The sequence below is a fragment of the Cladophialophora immunda genome (genome assembly GCF_000835495.1).
Source record: "Cladophialophora immunda strain CBS 83496 unplaced genomic scaffold supercont1.5, whole genome shotgun sequence".
NCBI classification, from domain to species: domain Eukaryota; kingdom Fungi; phylum Ascomycota; class Eurotiomycetes; order Chaetothyriales; family Herpotrichiellaceae; genus Cladophialophora; species Cladophialophora immunda.
Window position 1 is genome coordinate 653,069 of NW_015622545.1, and position 17,965 is coordinate 671,033.

At 54.9% G+C, this 17,965-nt stretch overlaps 5 protein-coding genes across 5 annotated transcripts; 3 read left to right on the forward strand and 2 right to left on the reverse strand.

The window, feature by feature from the left end:
- Positions 1 to 1,038: 1,038 nt before the first annotated feature.
- Positions 1,039 to 2,242, forward strand: PV07_08603 (uncharacterized protein; the record flags this gene model as incomplete). Its single annotated transcript, XM_016395790.1, has 1 exon — positions 1,039 to 2,242. Exon 1 carries the CDS (start codon positions 1,157 to 1,159, stop codon positions 2,240 to 2,242), a length of 1,086 nt encoding a protein of 361 aa, XP_016245646.1. The 5' UTR covers positions 1,039 to 1,156.
- A 5,480-nt stretch (positions 2,243 to 7,722) lies between these two features.
- On the forward strand, positions 7,723 to 9,476 carry PV07_08604 (uncharacterized protein). The gene has a single exon (XM_016395791.1). The coding sequence runs from the start codon at positions 8,172 to 8,174 to the stop codon at positions 8,559 to 8,561; it is 390 nt and encodes a 129-aa protein (XP_016245647.1). The 5' UTR covers positions 7,723 to 8,171; the 3' UTR covers positions 8,562 to 9,476.
- PV07_08605 (uncharacterized protein) lies at positions 9,068 to 12,188 on the reverse strand. Its single transcript, XM_016395792.1, has 2 exons — positions 10,246 to 12,188; positions 9,068 to 10,197 (listed from the first exon to the last, which is right to left on the reverse strand). The coding sequence occupies exon 1, from the start codon at positions 11,012 to 11,014 to the stop codon at positions 10,640 to 10,642; it is 375 nt and encodes a 124-aa protein (XP_016245648.1). The 5' UTR covers positions 11,015 to 12,188; the 3' UTR covers positions 9,068 to 10,197; positions 10,246 to 10,639.
- Positions 12,189 to 13,229: 1,041 nt separating this feature from the next.
- On the forward strand, positions 13,230 to 15,522 carry PV07_08606 (uncharacterized protein). The gene is made up of 3 exons (XM_016395793.1): positions 13,230 to 13,711; positions 13,776 to 14,168; positions 14,228 to 15,522. The coding sequence occupies exons 1-3, from the start codon at positions 13,563 to 13,565 to the stop codon at positions 15,375 to 15,377; spliced, it is 1,692 nt and encodes a 563-aa protein (XP_016245649.1). The 5' UTR covers positions 13,230 to 13,562; the 3' UTR covers positions 15,378 to 15,522.
- Positions 15,523 to 16,078: 556 nt separating this feature from the next.
- On the reverse strand, positions 16,079 to 17,745 carry PV07_08607 (uncharacterized protein; the record flags this gene model as incomplete). The annotated part of the gene is made up of 2 exons (XM_016395794.1): positions 16,079 to 17,417; positions 17,575 to 17,745. 2 exons carry the CDS (start codon positions 17,743 to 17,745, stop codon positions 16,434 to 16,436), a joined length of 1,155 nt encoding a protein of 384 aa, XP_016245650.1. The 3' UTR covers positions 16,079 to 16,433.
- Positions 17,746 to 17,965: the final 220 nt, after the last annotated feature.

Sequence of the window (17,965 nt, forward strand, 5' to 3'; positions counted from 1 at the left end):
GCATCCTACACAGGCATCCGTTGTGTCACACCCGGGAGGATGCCCCGCTGACTGCTCCTCCTTCTCCGGGTTCTCCGATGACGAGTGTCGCATCAACACCGAGCCCTCCCAGCGAAGCCTCTTTTGTTCGCGAGCAAAGCGATGAGCAGGACGATGCTTCCACGATCAAGGTGGAAATGGAAGATACCCCAGAGACAGAGGCTACGGCAGAGGCGTCAGATGGCGCCGAAGAAGGTAGTTGGAAGACAGAGACGACAACAGCGGCAGCGGCAGCGGCAGAAAGCGTGCGGCCATTTCCAAGGCCAGGGAGTGCACGCATTCCGTCGTCTGCAAAGTCACGTATGCCGTCGTGTCCCTTCTCAATGTCACTCAGGTCTATGCACCCTTGTGTTGCTGCCGCTGTTCGTCGACTCCGAAGTCCCGGGGACGATGCCCAACAGCGCGGCTCGAGGCGTCCACAGAGCAAAAAGCCCAGGCTCCCTCGTGCCAAATACGTGACCGTTGCGGGACGGCGGATTTCGGTCATCTTGCCTACCTTGTTCGTCAACATTGCGCATGCACACATCTACCGTGAATCCGGCAACAGATTACCCCGGGGTCAAAAGCACTTCGCCACCAAGGTCTCCAAGAGGGGATCCAGATACTACGACGGTTATGTATCGCTGGACCAAGCCGTCGCCACTTGCCGCATCAGGGGATTGCATCGAGTCGTCACAGAGCTGGAGCAATTGCGGGCTCTGCACCGTCCAGACCGCGAGCCAGCCATGACTGCATCAACACCTTCGACCGCCTCCGCAGTCAAGGAACAGACACCGTGGTGACATGGGTGCCATCGCCGACTCTTCTGGGTTTCGCCTGGAGCGGTGCTGGCGCTCGCACTGACTTGTGGCTTCATCGTCATGCTGCTGGTGTTTCGAGGGCGTCGCCCTTGCGCAGCCGGAAGATTGTTGTTCCATGCCTTCATCCACCAATCTCCATGTCCGAGGTCGAACTGCTCAATGCTCACTGCTGGCTCTCCCCCTCCTTCCTTTCTGTCTACGGCAACACAATGACTGGGTAAGAAGACACACCTCCTTACAGCTGATCAAGTAGGCGTCTACAGAAAGAGAAGCACACGACAAGGCTGTCTGCGTCCACCACAGGCTACTCCGCCGCGATGACTTCGTCCAACCCATGGCCGGTCAGGAAGGTTGCGCTGTCGCCGCCATCCCTCACGTCCCTCGCCGACGCCATCGCTGCTGGCCTTGCGTCCAACTTCGCCGTCTCGTCTTGTACGGTGGCCACGCCTCCAGACCTGACGGCGGCGCCTTACCACCTCGCCGGACCTGGACTGACCGGGTCTCCTCGCATCGTCGACGTGGGCGGGCCGCCGCACCTCTCGCCGACGCCCAACCTGGCTAAGCGCTACGACCTGGCCGCCATCGCGCAGCAAGTCGACATGTCTCCGTCCACGGGCTTCATGCTCGGCGCGGGCGCTGGGCCCTTTTACGTCCTGGGGCAGAACTCGGAGCTCATGCCTAACTTTGCGTACGGCACCGCCGCCGGCAGCCAGGGCGAGAGCTCGGTCCGCAACCGCACGCACTACGCCAAGATCACCGCCGCGGACACGGTGTGCTGCGCCCCCGTCCCCCAGGGCAGCACGGGCTTCGCGTTCATGTGCAACCTGTTCTGCTCCGACGGGGTGCCCGGCGCGTGCCTGCACGTCAAGGCGCGGTCGCGCACAGGGCCCCTCAACCTGACCGCGACGATCCAGCGCGCCCTCACCGCCGCGTTCGGGGAGGACACGCTGGTCTCGCTGGGCGGCGTGTTCCTGATCAAGCACGGCACCGCCAAGCTCCACGTCATGCCCGACTTCCCGCCTCGGCCGTTCGGCTCCAGGGCCGACGTCGACCGCTGGCTGCGCTACTTTGACATGTCCTTCGCGCCCGGACCCGACGGGGACGGGGACGGAGAGAGCGCCAGAAGCAGCCACCAGGAAGGCACTGCTACGGGCCCCCTGGTGTGTCTGAGCGTGCTGCACTCGGGCCACGACGGCGGGCTGGCGTTGAGGATGGAGCACACGCACTGCTTCACCGTTTCTTCTCCCGGCGCGGATGGGGGTGGGAGCTCAGGTGCCGACAGAGAGACCACCAAGGGCGGCCATTATCACTACGACCTGGACGAGACGAGGGATGAGATCGATTACGAGGGCTGGTTCAATGTCGCCGAGTTCCTGTACCGGATCGACCAGCCTGGCAGTTGATGAGCTATAACGAATTTCATTGTGTTTGTCAGGTTTTGTTTCCATTTCGATTTGTTATCGAACGTAGTTAGGTAGTAAAGGGTTAGTTAGGGTACTCATTCGCTAAAACCCCCCCATTGATTTAGGGATCATTGGGCGAGGAGGCGTCTAAAATATAGACTCAGTGAGCCCCAGTAGGCCCGCCAATTATACACCTGGGGGCCCGAGCTAGTGCCTAGGTAAATACCCAGTCCCCAAAGGAAGTGCCTAACTCAACTCCCTCGGGGCGGTTCGTGTGGGTGTTTACGCTGAAGACGCGCCCAGATGATTCACCCACTGTGTCATCGACTCTTCCCAGAAACACCAGTATATATTTGCATCCAACTCGGCTCAGCTGGATATGACCATCGCTCTAAGGAAAGCAGCAGCCTTGGTCACCCGTCGGCTCCCCCTTCAACTCTTCGACAGATCTCTCGTTGTGGCTCTTTCGCTTGCGCGTGACTCCTAGCGCCACCGAATCAGAGGGTCGGGAACACCTTGGACGACGAAGCGTCCTTGGCTGACGGCCGGACGAACCGACACCTTGCAGCAGACACTGAACATTGTTTCCAGCACGCCTCTTCCGCAAGGCTGCTTGATGGGTTGAAGCTGCTAGGTTATCCCCCTTGTTCAATCCGGCTATATCTCTGTGGTCACTCACACTTGAGAGCCTGTACGTTGACATGTCCAAGGTGGTCCTCCTTGGAAGCGAAGCCTGGTCGCCACGAACCGTGGTCGTGGATTGATATTCGAAGGCGTGCCGACTGAAGGACGTCTGGGATTCCGCGAGCTTCGCGCCAGGAGCCAAAGCCGCCCGCAGTTGACGGAGAACGTGTGCTCGTTTGGGAGTCGGGAACAGGAAGTTTTCAAACGCTCAGACTTTTGATTCAAGATCCATCCACGACGAACCCAATGGCAGACTCTCCATGATCGTTGCGTGCACTGATGATAGCTTTGTATAGCCAGAACAGCCTAGCCGAATTGGAAAGTCCTCTCGAGGAATACCAACGCGGATTGAGCAATAACAGACCAGCTCTCAAACACAAGCGTGTGCGGAATCCAAGACTCGGCGAAACCGCTCTCACACCCTTCTGCCGCTGCGCACACCGCCGACAGCATCTATCTCTCTGTGAGCGACTCATCTACGCAACGCCGTAAATGGCGCAGGCTTGATTTCTTCGAATGCAGGCCGCCCTCACACGCGCCTCCCAGCAGCAAAGCCCGGCAGGCCCATATCTGCCTCGAAGCCATGTTGTGATCTGCCTGACACGATCAGAGTGTTGAAAGAGACGGAACACGGATCCTCGGGCTGGATATCTGATGACTTGCGTGGAGGAGAGAGACGTTAGGCTCCTGCTCGATCAGGATACCAACCATGGGGCCAAATGAAATGGGATGAGGTGGAGGAATGGGTTCGTGCTCGTTCTCGGCGGATTCCCTCTCGATAGCTTCCTGTCATCCAGCCGTCGCTTTGGCGGAAGGACGTACAATCAGAGGACCGGCCTGTCACAGCGCAACCTAGAGCAGGAGGAATCGCTGTCAAGGGTGCAATTATTCTGACATCAGCTCTGAGACGAAGGAGTCTAACTAGTGTTGCGGCGAAAGCACGAAAGAACAAGTGCGCGCGCAGCCTTGTGCGGAATACTCAGCCTCGTGAGGGGGAACCCATCACGCCAGACCCGCAGGCTGTGATACGGCCTAAACTTCATTGAAATGGTGTTCACGGCCGCTTCGATCATGTGCAGGGTCGTCTAGGTTGGAACGAAGGAAGATGAAGCCAAAGACCGTCCTCGCACAGCTTCTATCACCGACCTCTTCTTGCTATCGACCGGGCGAAAGGCTAATTTGAACACAGGCACAACATCAACGCCGATTGTCCAACCACCTGCGGGTGCTCCATGGCAGGTGCTGGACGCCCGCATCAGCGACGTGATTGTGCCATTCACCTCATGACAGAAGGCACACTGTATGATGGATGCGGACAGGCGGCATTTTCTGGGAGGTCAATGGCCTTGCGCTGGCATCCAATCCGTCGGGGATGCATGCCAGCGGAAACCCGGGCCAGAAGCACACTGGGGCGTTTGATACACGGCTGGTGTTGATCGAGGGTAGAAGAATTCCTGCCACGACGGGAGGGGCAGCACCTTTCCAGGTGAATGAACTTGCCATATTCGCCCCGGAGCGTATGAAGCAGGCCCGAAACGATGTTTTATGGAAGTCGCTTCATATGCCGTGCGTTGGTGATCGTACAACAAGAGATGCAAACAAACAATGAGACCGACTATAGCTCGGTACCGATCGAATCATTGCCCGGATGCTGAGCAGGCCAGGCGCCACAATCGCCTATGACAAAGTTGTGATTCTCCTTCAGATTCGACATGCAAAGACCGGGTCTTCACGAGTGCTGGCAGTGGGTACCAGAGGAACCGTGACAGGTTGCTCTCTTCTTTGCGACAATGTTTCCGACCAGACGATTGGCATATCCAACACAGGCTGCTGGAGTCGAGCAATCGATGATTGTTGTTTGCGGGTGGCTGACGAAGAGAGACGATGAGGCATGTCGAGAAGCAAGCAGATTGTGGCCGACGGCGATGCTCGACAGATCCCAAACCCCGTCTTGATGGGCTAGCCTAGCCTGCTGCTGTGAACTAAATTGGCCAGGCAATTACAATGCTGGTCTTTCCCCGCTATGGACATGAGTCCAGGAGGACAGCTGTGCAACCTGCTGACGTTCAACTAACTCAGCTGCGAGCGTTGGTCTTCCTCTTGCAGGGTGCTCACTTTGCAGCTCTGACAGGCCCCTTGTCCCAACAGCATCCGAGCATCCACTGTTCCCGCCTTTTGGAGCACGTTCTTCCGACACCCATCTGGCATGCCCCAGAGGTTTTGCAGCGAATATCTGTGCCATACTCGAGGATGTCTTCATTATCCTGCGAAAGTGATCGGTTGTCGTGAAAGCAATGCGGCATGAAGGACCGGACTTGGTGCGAGGGAGTGCCGTCAAGACGTCTCGCGATTTGGATTGCGATTTGAAGGGAGAATCAAGCAGATCGGTGAGTAGCGGTATAGCTTGGTCTCAAGGTGTCGTCAACAAGGATAGCCCATTTCCTCTGCTTGCCTTAGGGGCAGGCTTTCTGTTCTTATCCGTGCAGTATATAAGCGCTTTGGGCTCGGGAAAGGCAGATGCTCTCAATTCGAGCTTGAGAGCGGCTAGTTTCATCGCACAGGTGGCTACGCCAATAATCAATCTTTTAGCACCTTCACCACATCTCCGCCTATTGGGCAAAACCTCCCTCGGCGGATGGCACCAAGTTCGCGAGCCTCCTTTGCGACATTCGCCAACACCAGTGAAGAAATTGGGGGAACGTCTCTCGAAGCTGCAAGATGAGAACGAAAGGATGTCCAGGCAATCGGCTCCGAATATATCATTCCCTCCCATTCGAATGTACACGGGCCCGAAACCGAACGTCAATCTCGGTGAAAATCTGTTCCAAGTCTAGGGTCTGCGTCTTTCGAAGCGTAGTCTTTCCTCCGCTGGTCAAGGAACTGCCCGCGCCACTCTCCATTTTATACCTCACAGTTTTGTTTGCAGCGTGTACCAAGGGCCGGCAGAGGGGTTTGGCTCTCACGCGCCCGACGATTTCTCCAAGGGTTCTAATCTTCCCCGGGTTGTCATTCCGAGAACAGGACCTGGCTGTTTCCCTATATGTTTCGAGTGACGCTGTTTCGAGTGACGCTAGAATCTCGGCCAGTGGAAGGGGCGATTGGTACACTTTGAATGGTCGACCGTTGCCACTGCCATCTTGGCTTCAATCTATAATTTGGAGCGTGGGTTCGCTATATAGACACACCAGGGTCGAATAAGACAGAGACAGTATGACAAGCATATGCTTGCGAACATGGGCGGTAGGTGCCTCGAAACCGGACGGGATTCTCTATACTACCAGTTCAACGCCCCAACCGAGGGATCAAATTGGCGTGTTCGTCATAACAGCCGCAATTGAGATTCATGTCCAAACTTCTGAACCGTCGAAACAGGCCCGCGTTACTCGAGGTGTAGATGATCAGGAACCCTCTTTGCATTTTTCTGGAAAGCTTGAAGCTACAGACCTGTTTAATGCTGGGACGGTGCTCTGGTGGCTTGAGCGATTGAGAGGTACACTTCTATGGTGTAGCCAATCGGCCCCAAAATCCCCCAAGCCTCGAGACCAGTTCTTGTAAGGGCGATCGATCAGATCTCTGGTGTAAATGTGGTCCATTTCTGGGAGGTTGAGTCGGCGGGAGGTAGGATGAATGGACGATGTTTCCAGGGTCGAGCCGGAATGATATCAAACTTAGCACGAGATCTTGGACCATACCGACTGACCCCAGTCTGATGCGTGGCTGCGATGCCTGCAGCTGTGGCCTGCTCGTCTGGACTGCGCCGAACAAGTCGAGCTCGACCACCTTGGGCCTTCGTAAAGCTGTCGGCAAGATTCTGGGCCAAGGTCAGCGTGCGGCAGTCGACAATGACACATGCCTGTGTTTGAGAGCAAGGTCGACGTGGCGACAGATACAGGGCAGAGGAGAATGTGAATCATGCCACTGTTGTTGTGTGGGATGTTGTGCAATACGGAAGAGCTCCTGAGAGAATGTCTGCTATCAAGAACACTACACAATAAGACAGGGTCATTCGAACCCATCTCAGAATGGCAGATACGGAGGAACTCAGCCAAAACCAAAGCAAAGCAAAATGAATGTTCTTCATCTGGTTCCTCGACGCTTTACCCTCAAGGAGGACGGTGGATGTGGGACGGCTTGAGGTAGCGGTAGGGATAAAGGGCATTGGGCTTTCCAAATGCAGAGACGTGAGCCAGGAGGCTGGCAGGCCCATCAATACCTAAGGTGCCACTCCAATGGGGGCTCCGGGTCTTCAGCTTCTTGGCCAAGCAACGGCAAATATATGGACAAGTATGCGGGAAGGTAGCCCAGGGCAGAGAACGTCGAAAACTGGGCGTCTGAGAGAGAAGGCAAGCTCGCCCAATAAGACGTGGGCGCAGACAACGGGTACAGTATTGGGAAGGTGAAGAGGTGAGGGTAGTGAGTCGGGCTGGAGGCAGAGAACTTGATGGAGGAATAGAAAAGTTGGAGAGAATACAGGTCGACGTAGACGGAGGGCACGAGGGTTCTTACGCCGACGCAGCAGTCGAAGATGAGACAGTCTGTGCTTGGCTACACCATCGCACGGATATGTCATGAATGGTGATGTCTGTGATGCCTAGCAAAGGAGGCCGAGTACAATGTTGAAGAGATGACCAGCGTGAGGGCTGTAACCTCGAGCCCAAGTCGTACGCAGTTGATCTGCCGTAGAGTGATTTCACGTGATATCGGCACGTGATGCAGCAAAGCCTCGCTAGCAAGGCTGGGCGTCCTTGGGAAGCGAATGCTACCCACGCTGCTCTTTTTCTTGCAACCATGAGAGACAAAGATGTAGCCAACGCGTGTCTCTCCCAGGACTGCCGGCGGTATCGAGTCAATCGGCCCAAAACTCTCCCTCATGGCTGGCTGAATACCTCTACGAGCCCGAAACACCCGTGAGGTGCGTGCTGGTCGTCCGGTCACCACTCGCGATGGTGTTGCCTTTCGAGCCCGGCCATGAAGGCTTCGTCAGTGAGTATTTGCCGGTAAGAAAATCCCGAAAGGAGTCTCCTTGAACCAAAAAAAGGGGGAGAGATTTTCTCCGTATCTGTGCCTCATCCTTCACAGTCCGGTCTCGATAGCATGCGGAGTTGCCTTGCAGCGGCAGAATGTCACTCACAGCACCCTACCTCTCCTTCTTATCGCCAAGTCCCCCCAAGGCCGGATTCTCCCCATCGATGCTCCTTCGTCGAGACGAACAGGTGTTCGGTTGTCAGGGCGTTTGCGAGGCTACATGCGCTTTTGGATATACCTGCAAAGACTGGCGAAATCTTTTCGTCCCACGTCTGAGGCGGGGATGCAAAGCGGCCGAGGAGGAAAACAGAAGCACGCGGAGAAAAAAGGAGGAGCTCTGGATAAAGGCAGGAGGTCAAGAATGGACCGTCTGCTGACGCCGTTGATGGTCGGAGGACAAGGACACACACTCTCGAGGTGTTACTGCGGAGACGTCCGTCAGGAAAGGTGCTGCCTCATGGTGCATGGCGATGCTGGAGTGTCCACGAGAGTGCATAGCAGAAATACAGGGAGTGTGTCTCGATATTCACGCGAGCTGTACTGCTACTATACACGACTTCTCACTCAGCTCAACTCTCCCATGACTTCAAGTTTTGCTGATCGACAATGACGTCTGCAGCTGCACCTGGCTAGGATCGCATACAAGTGCAGGAACATGCTCCCTATTTCTGGAACCCCGTAAGCGAGTGTCGCCATCCTCATCCCTTCGAATGTCCTCTCTGTCCGTAATACGGACTCTCCTCACTGTGCAAACGTCAAGGGTGTCCTTTCTTGCGACCCCATACAACCTTCCCGCAACCAGCGAATGCTGACCATTTTACAAGCTCCTCCTTGAACGGCCTCCACAGTGTCGACATGTCCTTGGTATCCTGGTATCTCAACAGCCAACACAATCCTTTGAGAGACGAGTTGGGAAGGACAAGGTTTTGATAGATTTTCTTTCCATAGACTTCTTCGCTGGCAGAACTCTGAGATTGAGTTGTCCTGAGATATTACAGCAAAGAGGAAGGGGAGGTTTCACGCTTTTTCCTTCTCCTTGAAGCTCTGACCGTGACTGGGGTGGTTGACGGAACACGAGATCTCTCACTCAGCCAAAAGGCACCCAGATTCAGCCTTGCCGTCAATCGCCCTTGTCAAACCTTCGGAGGTTTTGTCCAATTGGGCAGTTAGAACAGTGAACCCGGCACCCTGGACCAGTTGAGAGTTGACAATGCCATGCTTCCAAACGGGGGCGAGTCCAACGGAAACCCTTGCGGTCTCAGAGGAGTTAGTGAGAAGTCTACCTAGATGTCAACGTGGAAGCGAGATAGTATCTGAATATTAGTACAGCACTCCGCAGGCAAAAGGAAATTTTCGGATGCTTCGACCTGCGGCACAGGACCTTCAGGAGCACCGGAAAAGATCGATCCCTGTGGACTTACGAAGGTATGAGGCCTTTCATACAGCCGCCAACGACACCTGCGAGGCTGTCATTAGCAGCGAAACTTTTCTCCTCCCCGAAGCAATCCTATGACTTCAGAACTGGCCAGTATTATGTTTGCATGGAAACCCGCAGAGTAGAGTGCCTCTTTTCTAGTGTTTTGCGTCCATTGTCCTCTCTTTCTTAGGTTCGTCCACTGAGGCTTATGCTAATACCTCGACCCGATGCCTCATCCGTCGTTTGGATGCCTCGTGGGCCTCCCAACTGGGCGTAGGTGGATGGATGGTGGAGAGGGGTCACTCGACATATCAGTGACCTGGTACTGACATGACGATTGCTCTGCCTTTGGAATACCATATTGGCTTCGCCCGTTCGCCAAATCAACGAGGCACTCTCGACATACTCGGGTCCTGTCTCTTCACCGTCTTTATCCGAACCTGGATCGTAGTGCACCCCAACATTCCCCGACCGAGATATCCATGGTGGCACAGAGTTGTCGACATAGCCAGTGGATTCGCATCCGGGGCGTTGATGCTGGCGTTGATCCTCGCTGTTGCGGCCAGGGGAATGGTTGGATGCCAGAGAGTCAGCCAAGGCGCTGCTAGACTCTGAAGCTAAAGCGACCAGAGAGCGCAAATCAAGGCCTGGGTATCAAAGAAAGGGAATTGTGACGGTATTTTAGGTGTTGAAGGGTGGGATGCAGGTCCACTATTGCCCAGCGACCCTTCCTCCTGATATCAAGCAGACTCCTGTCAGCAGAGGCGACCAGCCAGAACAGATGCTAGAAGGCTATCTCGCCGCATTGGATCTCGAGGAGCACCTATTACTGGACGCAATCAGCGAATCAGAAATGAGAGACAAAGGCAAGGCATACAACTTGGTGAAAGGACTGCTGGCATTTCAGGTCCTTCGGCTTGCGACACAGTGCACCGCCCGTACAGCAGAAGACCTGCCCATCACACCCTTGGAGATAAGTCCTGTCGCACATGTGCTTTTCATGCTGCTCTCCATGTTCTTTTGTTGGAGGAAGACATACAATGTCGAAAAGCCGGCGATGGTAGATGCGAGCTTGTTCTCAGATCAAGGGCTGGATTTGGTTACCAAGTATCTTGACCCAAGGGCGGAGCCCCTGGTTACAAGCCCACCCATGACCAATCGTTCGGAGAGGCAAAAGAGTATTCGAAGGCTATTGGGCAGGCAATATACGCACCTACTCCAGTCGGAGGTGTCGCGGTTGGGTTTTCTTCGTCGTCAGAGGTCTCTATGGCTCAGCATGGAACCCTTATTTTCCCGAAGCCAACAGAGCAGTTTCTCCGGTGGTTGAGTTCATTGGCGGTTGCCACGATCATCCCTTTTTTTGGCTTGTCAGCTTTATGTACTGGCACCTTTACCGAGTGCTCATAGAGGCGACAGGGAGAAGGCTGAAGATCGAGAGAGTGACACAAATCTTGCGCTGGTATGAGGCAAGTCCGGAACTCTTGTACTCCCAGCGGTCCTCGCTTGTGTGGTGATGGGTCCTGAGAGCTTGTGCTTTTTTGTATGCCATTGCTCGGCTGAGTCTTATTTTTTTGATCTTCATGGGCTTGATGTCGCTGCCGGAAAGGTGTTCCCGTACTGTGGATTGGCTGATACTCATTCCCCATGTTCTGTGAGAGTGTAGGAAGCACCGAATGAGAGATCTCGACGCAATACCGAGCTCGATACGAGAGGCAAAATCGACCGTGGCTTCCTACGGAGGACTTGTCAACAACGGAGGGTGTCCGGTCCTTTCCATCCCACTTCCCTGAAACGCAAGGGCTGTCATACCCTTCCTGATGGTATATCGGTGTTGTGCAAGGCCACTGACGGATGTGATCGCCCGTCCGCCATTGTGAGCGAGGTCATCATGACTGGCATCACCCTAGTCCCGGCAATGGGGTGAGCTGTGTGTCGATTTATCTCCTCTCAGTGGACTTGCCCTCTGGTTTTGTGCCTCCATCTCTTTTTGGGTGTGGTCTTCCAGCCCTCATCATGTCGAGTCAAGAGGCAGGTTGATCGTAGAGGTCACGACACCACTGAGAGGAAAGCTCCATCGTTGTGAGGCAATCCATCTAGCATCCGTGACAAGGATGCGAGAGCAGGGCTGGATTGGGCACAATTGAGAGGTAGAAGGTCACCGCTGCAAAGAACACGTATACAGCTGCTGTCGGATGTAAGGGAACATTACCACTTACACACATTGATGCCAACTCCCTCGTATGTTGCCGCCAAAGAGAGATGTCTTTTCCAGATTGGAGCAGGCCTGGGCAGACACATTACTCTTATCATGCCCATGTCCACCCTCTGGAAATCTTGTATCACCAGTATGGCCGGTCGCATTGAGCCAAAGAAACAGCTTCTCCATGATGAGAGATAACCTCATGCGGTCTTGACGAGCCATGTACATGAAGCTATTCTGCGTCTTTCGGCCCTGAGGTATATGAAACCCCGGCAGTTGTGTTGCAGTCTCCGTCTGTAGTCCGCTTCACAAGGTGGAATCCGAAATGTCTGTGTTCGCGTCCGCTCAATCTCTTAACCATGCATTGTTGAGTATTCCATAGCCCTGACTGCAACATTCTTTCTGTTACTTGGGGGCATGAGACTCGGATGTACTCGACTCGAAGGAGGAGTCAGTGCATTGCTCGGAAAACAAGCAGTGGGGTTGGTTGATGCGACGAGGGGACGTCGGTGCTGGGATCGACGGAGGCGACGTTTCGAACTGGCCATTGCTGGCAAGCTATCAGGCGGCACACAATCAAGAATTGGGAATACGAGGTCTCCGCAAAGCTAAAGAGGGACTGTCGAAAGGCTTGAGAGGGGATGCATTCCTTGCCTGCGCCTTGTCGTTGGTGACTGCGGCGTGTTCGCTCTGCCCAATTGGCTCCATGGAAACTCAGCTAGCTGTATCAAGACTAACTCCCAGTTTAGTGCTTGAACTGCCGCCTCTAATTCTCCGCTTAACTCGCTCAAGCTTCCGTTTGAGGTTCTTCTCTCAAGCGCTCCCTTCATCTGTACATTTGTACTCGGTATACTCCGTATATGGCTGTCTACTACCTTGCCCTGTACCTTGCCGGCCATGCAGTATTGTCTGCGAGGCTGCCACTGGTAGCAGTGTCTCATCACCTGGGAGTCCCCTTTGCTGTGATCACAATTTGTCGAAATATGTCTTGTGCTACCCTCTCGCTCTCGAATCTTATACCCACGTTCTTTGGTGTATCTGCCATCAGTCCGCGGAGAGATTCTTCTATTCCTGTATCTGAAACTTCAAACCTTACCAGCGAGAACGCGAAAATGGCCCTGGAGTTAGCCTTTGCAAGAAGACGCCGCTGAATTTCACGGACATGTTCGTTGCTGAGAGACATTCCCAAATCGCTCTTGGCGGCAGTCCCTGATATGGGAAGTTTACAAATGCGCTTCCGTTCGATGGTAAAGATGCCTGAGCGGATGAGTCCAGGCAAGCAACCACGAGGCAAATTGATTGCGCATCCACATTTCGATACCGGCCCCCTTCCACGTGGGAAAATCCGCGAGCCATTGCCTATCAACACTGGTGGAATCTGGGCTCCTCGCCAGGATATCTAACTGATATCAAGTCACGAGAGGAGATTGCGGTGCAGAACAGCTCCTTTCTCACGTCAATTGCCGGGAACGGTAAGTATGTCCCATAGATAAGCCGCGATAATGACCTCGATGCGCAATATAGCCTTACCAATTGCAGTATAATTGCCCAGACTTGGCAGGAGGCCGAGACCAGCTGGAATGCAACCATGTGGACGATCACCATAGCGCGTCGCGGTCTCAGTATTGTTCTATCCAAACTTCTCCGGATCGGACGTCACTAGGCTGGAACAGCAAAACGGGGATGCCGTGGACTGAGTTTGCAGAGCCACGAAGAGGAGCTTCAGATGGCCTCCACAGAGCCTAGCCTTTCCTGTTCATTGCACGTTTCCGTCGCCTCGCGGTGGCCAGGGGACTAGAATCCCACAGGGTGAAGATCCTGGTCACATCGTGGAGATGCCCGCAACTGCCACTGCTCGGTTTGCAACGGCGATTCGGCAGTCAACATGAACGACTATACCGTCTGTGGTTCTTATCTATGGTCGCATATATAAGGTACCTCGCAGGTCCCGGTCCGAAATCGACCCCCATCAGCACATACCCAACCTGACCGCGATGGACACCAAGACGGACAGCAAGCAGATCCGTGAGGGTGAGGCGGTCGTCGTCTCCGAAGCGCCGCAAGAGGGCGACCTTTATGAGCGGCGACTATCTGTTACAGAATGGGCGAAATACCGTCAGACAAAGCGAGGTCTCACGCCTCGGTGAGTGTGTCCCCAGGCTTGTTCCAACGGTGCCAGGGACGGTCCAGTGCTGACTGTACGATAGTCATGTTCAATTGATGGCGATCGGTGGGAGTATAGGTACCGCGCTTTTCGTGGGTATCGGTGGCAGTCTGAAAAACGCTGGCCCACTTTCACTTGTATTGGGCTACCTCTTCTGGGGCCTCCTCTTCATCTGGCCATCCTACCTACTCGTCGCCGAGATGCTTGCATGGCTACCTGTCCGAGGCACCATTTTCGAGCTTGCTGGTCGATACGTGGACCCTGCCCTAGGATTCGCCATGGGCTGGACCTACTTCTTCGCCGGGGCAATGCTTGTGTGCACTGAGTACGCCTCTGTCGCCACAGTCATGACATACTGGAACACCAGCGTCAATGCCGCGGTGTGGGTGACCATGGCGCTGGTGGTCTGCGTCTTCTTCAATCTCGTGGCTGTCAGGTACGTTCTTCTGCGCGCCGGCTTTGGCTGCCCTGCAGGCTCTAATTCTGGCATGACAGATGGTACGGCGAATCGGAATTCATCATGGCCTCCACCAAAATCCTCCTTCTGATGGGGTTGATCCTCCTTACGTTCATCACCATGGTCGGCGGGAATCCGAAACATGATGCCTACGGCTTCCGCTACTGGAAACACGGGTTGGCCATGCACCCATACTACACCACCGGTGCCACGGGACGCTTTCTCGGCTTCTGGAGTGTTGTTCGATATGCCGCGTTCACCATCTCCGGCCCGGACTTGATCTCTCTCGCAGCAGGCGAGATCCAAAATCCGCGGAGGACCATCCCCCGTGCCGCTCGGCTCGTCTTCTACCGGCTGGTGGGCTTCTACGTGGTGGGTGTCCTCTGCGTCGGGATCATCTGCTCGTCCCGAGATGCTCGATTGATCAGCGCCATCAACGACGGGAAAGCCGGTTCGGCCGCCTCGCCATGGGTGCTGGGGATCCAGAACTTGGGCATCACGGGCCTGCCCAGCTTCATCAACGCCCTCATTCTTCTGTCCGGCCTCTCGTGCGGCAACGCTTATCTTTACTCCACCAGCCGGACGCTCTACTCGCTTGCCCGGGACGGCCAGGCGCCCAAGTTCTTGATGAAGTGCACCAAATCGGGGATCCCGACTTACTGTGTCCTCGTGGTGACGGTCATCTCGTTGATCACCTACCTGGTCGCCTCCAACGCGGCGGTGACGGTCTTCTACTGGTTCATCTGGCTGTGCACGATTGCGTTTGTCCTCACCTACACATGCATGCTGTGGACCTACCTGGGCTGGTACCGCGCGCTCAAGGCCCAAGGAGTCGACCGCAACACGCTTCCGTACAAGGCGCCCTTCGCCCCGTACACGGCGTACATGGCCATCGTCGTCGGCTGCGTCGTCATGCTGTTCATCGGCTTCGACTGCTTCGTGCCGTGGAGCACGCAGGGTTTTATCACCAACTACTTTGGCCTCGCCTACGGCATCTTCATGTACTTCTTCTGGAAGGTGATCAAGCGCACCAAGTTCGTGGACCCCAAGACGTGCGACATCTGGAGCGGTAAGGCGGAGATCGACGAGGAGTGCAAGATCTGGGAGGAGGGCGGATTCGAGGAGGTCGAGAAGGCCCGGCTGGCGCAGATGAACATCTTCCGGAGGACCTGGGAGAAGATTTGGTGAGAGGGGAGCGAGCCGCGGGCCGATTTTCCTACCAGCCTTCCTTTTTCGTTCGAGAAATGCAAAAATGTATTACCTCGTATGTGGCGAGTCAATCTGCTGCCGTAAGGGTGGTCAACCCTTTCAACTCATACGTGGACATCACATTGTTACTGCTCTTAAATTCTTTTGTCATTAATCGCATACACTACGGCAAATCCTCCGCTGGACAGGTATTCTCGTCTCTCGTATAGGGACGCGGAGTCTGTTTGCAAGGTGTAGCATGTTTGGTTCGATGGTTGTTCGAGGGAGATACACCGAGCCCTGGCGTTGATCACAGTAGCGAGAAAGCAACGTTGAAACCGGGCCAAACGGGTCCTAGAAAGCGGGCAAAAGAGCCAATCGCCGAGTCCAGAATACAGCTTATTCATGTCCTTCACTATTAATAACAAAGGCAACCCAATGAGGGGGAAGGTGCGGCGAGATGGATATTAATCCGTTATACCGAGCAAGTCGACACCTCTGCGATGTTCAATCCGACACCCAGGTATCTGAGAGACTGGGTGAGAGCAACACAAACTCTGCGGCTGGAAAGATGTGGTGCAAGTAACTTCATGACTGCTAAGGGGTTCTTGGGGACTTGGTACGCCTATTAGTGAGCTTTTCTCCATCCTCTTCACCTGGGATACAAAGACACGGAATTTGATGGATAATGATCGACCAGCGGATTATTTCCCTCGACTGGGACTGCTTTAGAATGGATGAATGCCCACCCTCCAGCATTGCATTTCCACGACCTCGAGCTCAACGGGTTCGTCCAACCACCCCCCTTGCTCGGCTGTGGAACCACGTGTGACCGAAGCTGTTGCGATTGTATCCAACGACATCTCCCACTTCCCACAACCAGCAAGGACAATGCTTGAACACAACTCTATCAGGCACATGGGTGCGGTGTCCGACCAAACATGGTTGGGTCCACCGTGAATCCTCCATACCGACGGGGGGCAGGACACCTTCTTCCGTGCCAGAGAGGCGAGAAAGGCCAAACGCCTTCCAAACACCCAACCGACCCAAGTTCGATCAGTCCATGCGCAACATGACATCTCGCTCCTTGTCCAACTCGTCTGCCGTGGCGACAAGGTGGTCTGGAGCACGATCGAAGCCAGTGCCGAAACGCGCGCCGAAGTCAGCGTCCACAGCACCGTGCCCAGCCGCCGGCAGTACACTGAGCGGGATGTCGAGCCCTAGCTCTATCCCCTGTGCCGTACCCCCTTGGTGGTGCCGTGCGGCCTGAAATCCAACGTCAAAATCGCGACCGCCGACAAAGCCATACTGCACGGCCCCTCCGTCGTCGCCGATGTTGTCCTGCGTTGCCGCTCCCGCTTGCGCCTTCCAGTATTCCAGCTCCATACACAATCCTTTCTCGCGACGTGCCCATTCCAATCCACAGCTCCAATACATTCGCCTCTCTTCTTCGGATTGCGCAAGCTTGCGTTCCAACACGTCCACTTCATGGCGCAGATCGCTGTTGTCCTTTGCGGATTGGATGAGGTCGGCACGTAAGTCTCCGAGTTGCTCTGCTGAGATGAGCGTGAGCTTGCCAGGTTGTTGCGTACGCCCTCGCTTCGGGGGTCCGTGTGCGCTTTTAGCTCTCGCTGGTCTCTGTGCATGCTCAGCAGTACGGCCATCAGTGGTGGCGGCTGCTTCGTCCTTGTTATTGACGTGGCCGCTGGCGGTGGCTGTGCTTTCTTTGTTGGGTTTTTGGGCGTTGGTTGAGGAGGGCGCAGATGCAGGCGCAGGGGCAAGTGGAGCTGTGACCGACTGAACCGACCGCGGTGACTCTGTCTGCCGTTGGGTTTTGCGTTTGCGCGCCCCTGCTTTCTTCTGAGGAAGATTGGACATGACGACGGGCACGCCAAACTTGTCCCGCGCGACAGGTGTCAAGCCGGTGCGCTTGCGGGGGAGTTCCAGGCCTATGTCTGTTTCATGGAGGATTTGTCCCAGTCGCAGAGGTTGGATCAGTGCAGTCCTATCAAGTGATCCTCCAGCCGGGATCTGTTGCTGCTGAGGTTGTATATCATTGTTAGCCTTGAGCGTGTCAAGCGGAGGGACAGATGTAGCATGGTCCACTGCGGCGTGTCCGCGCCCAATTCTCAACCAACGCCGCTGAACAGCGTGGTGTCGCAAAGCGCAGGCAGGGATGGAATGCAGAATGGCTTACCTCGTCCTGATTGATAGTCGCGCCTCCTGCCATGTTTGAAGAATTCATGATGATAAGAGCCTGAAAGATGAAATGGAAGATGGAAGACAGAAACGGAGATGACGGCGTTTGTCTGCTTGAGAAGTGACTCTGTTGCGGGACCGGCAGGAAGGCGGCGGTGGGCTCTGACATGTGGGCGACAAGGTGCGGCAATGTGATGGTGCCAGTGACAATCCTTTCAAGTTCTCTCTCTTCCTATGTTGACTTCATTAACATTCATTACCTATCTTACATCTGAAGGGCCAAAGCAAAAAGGTTTCCTATTTCCATACATGTCGAAAGCATATACTGAAACAAGGCTGCGTATATCTGTTGCCCAGAAAGGATTTGAAATGGAAGAATGCACAATATC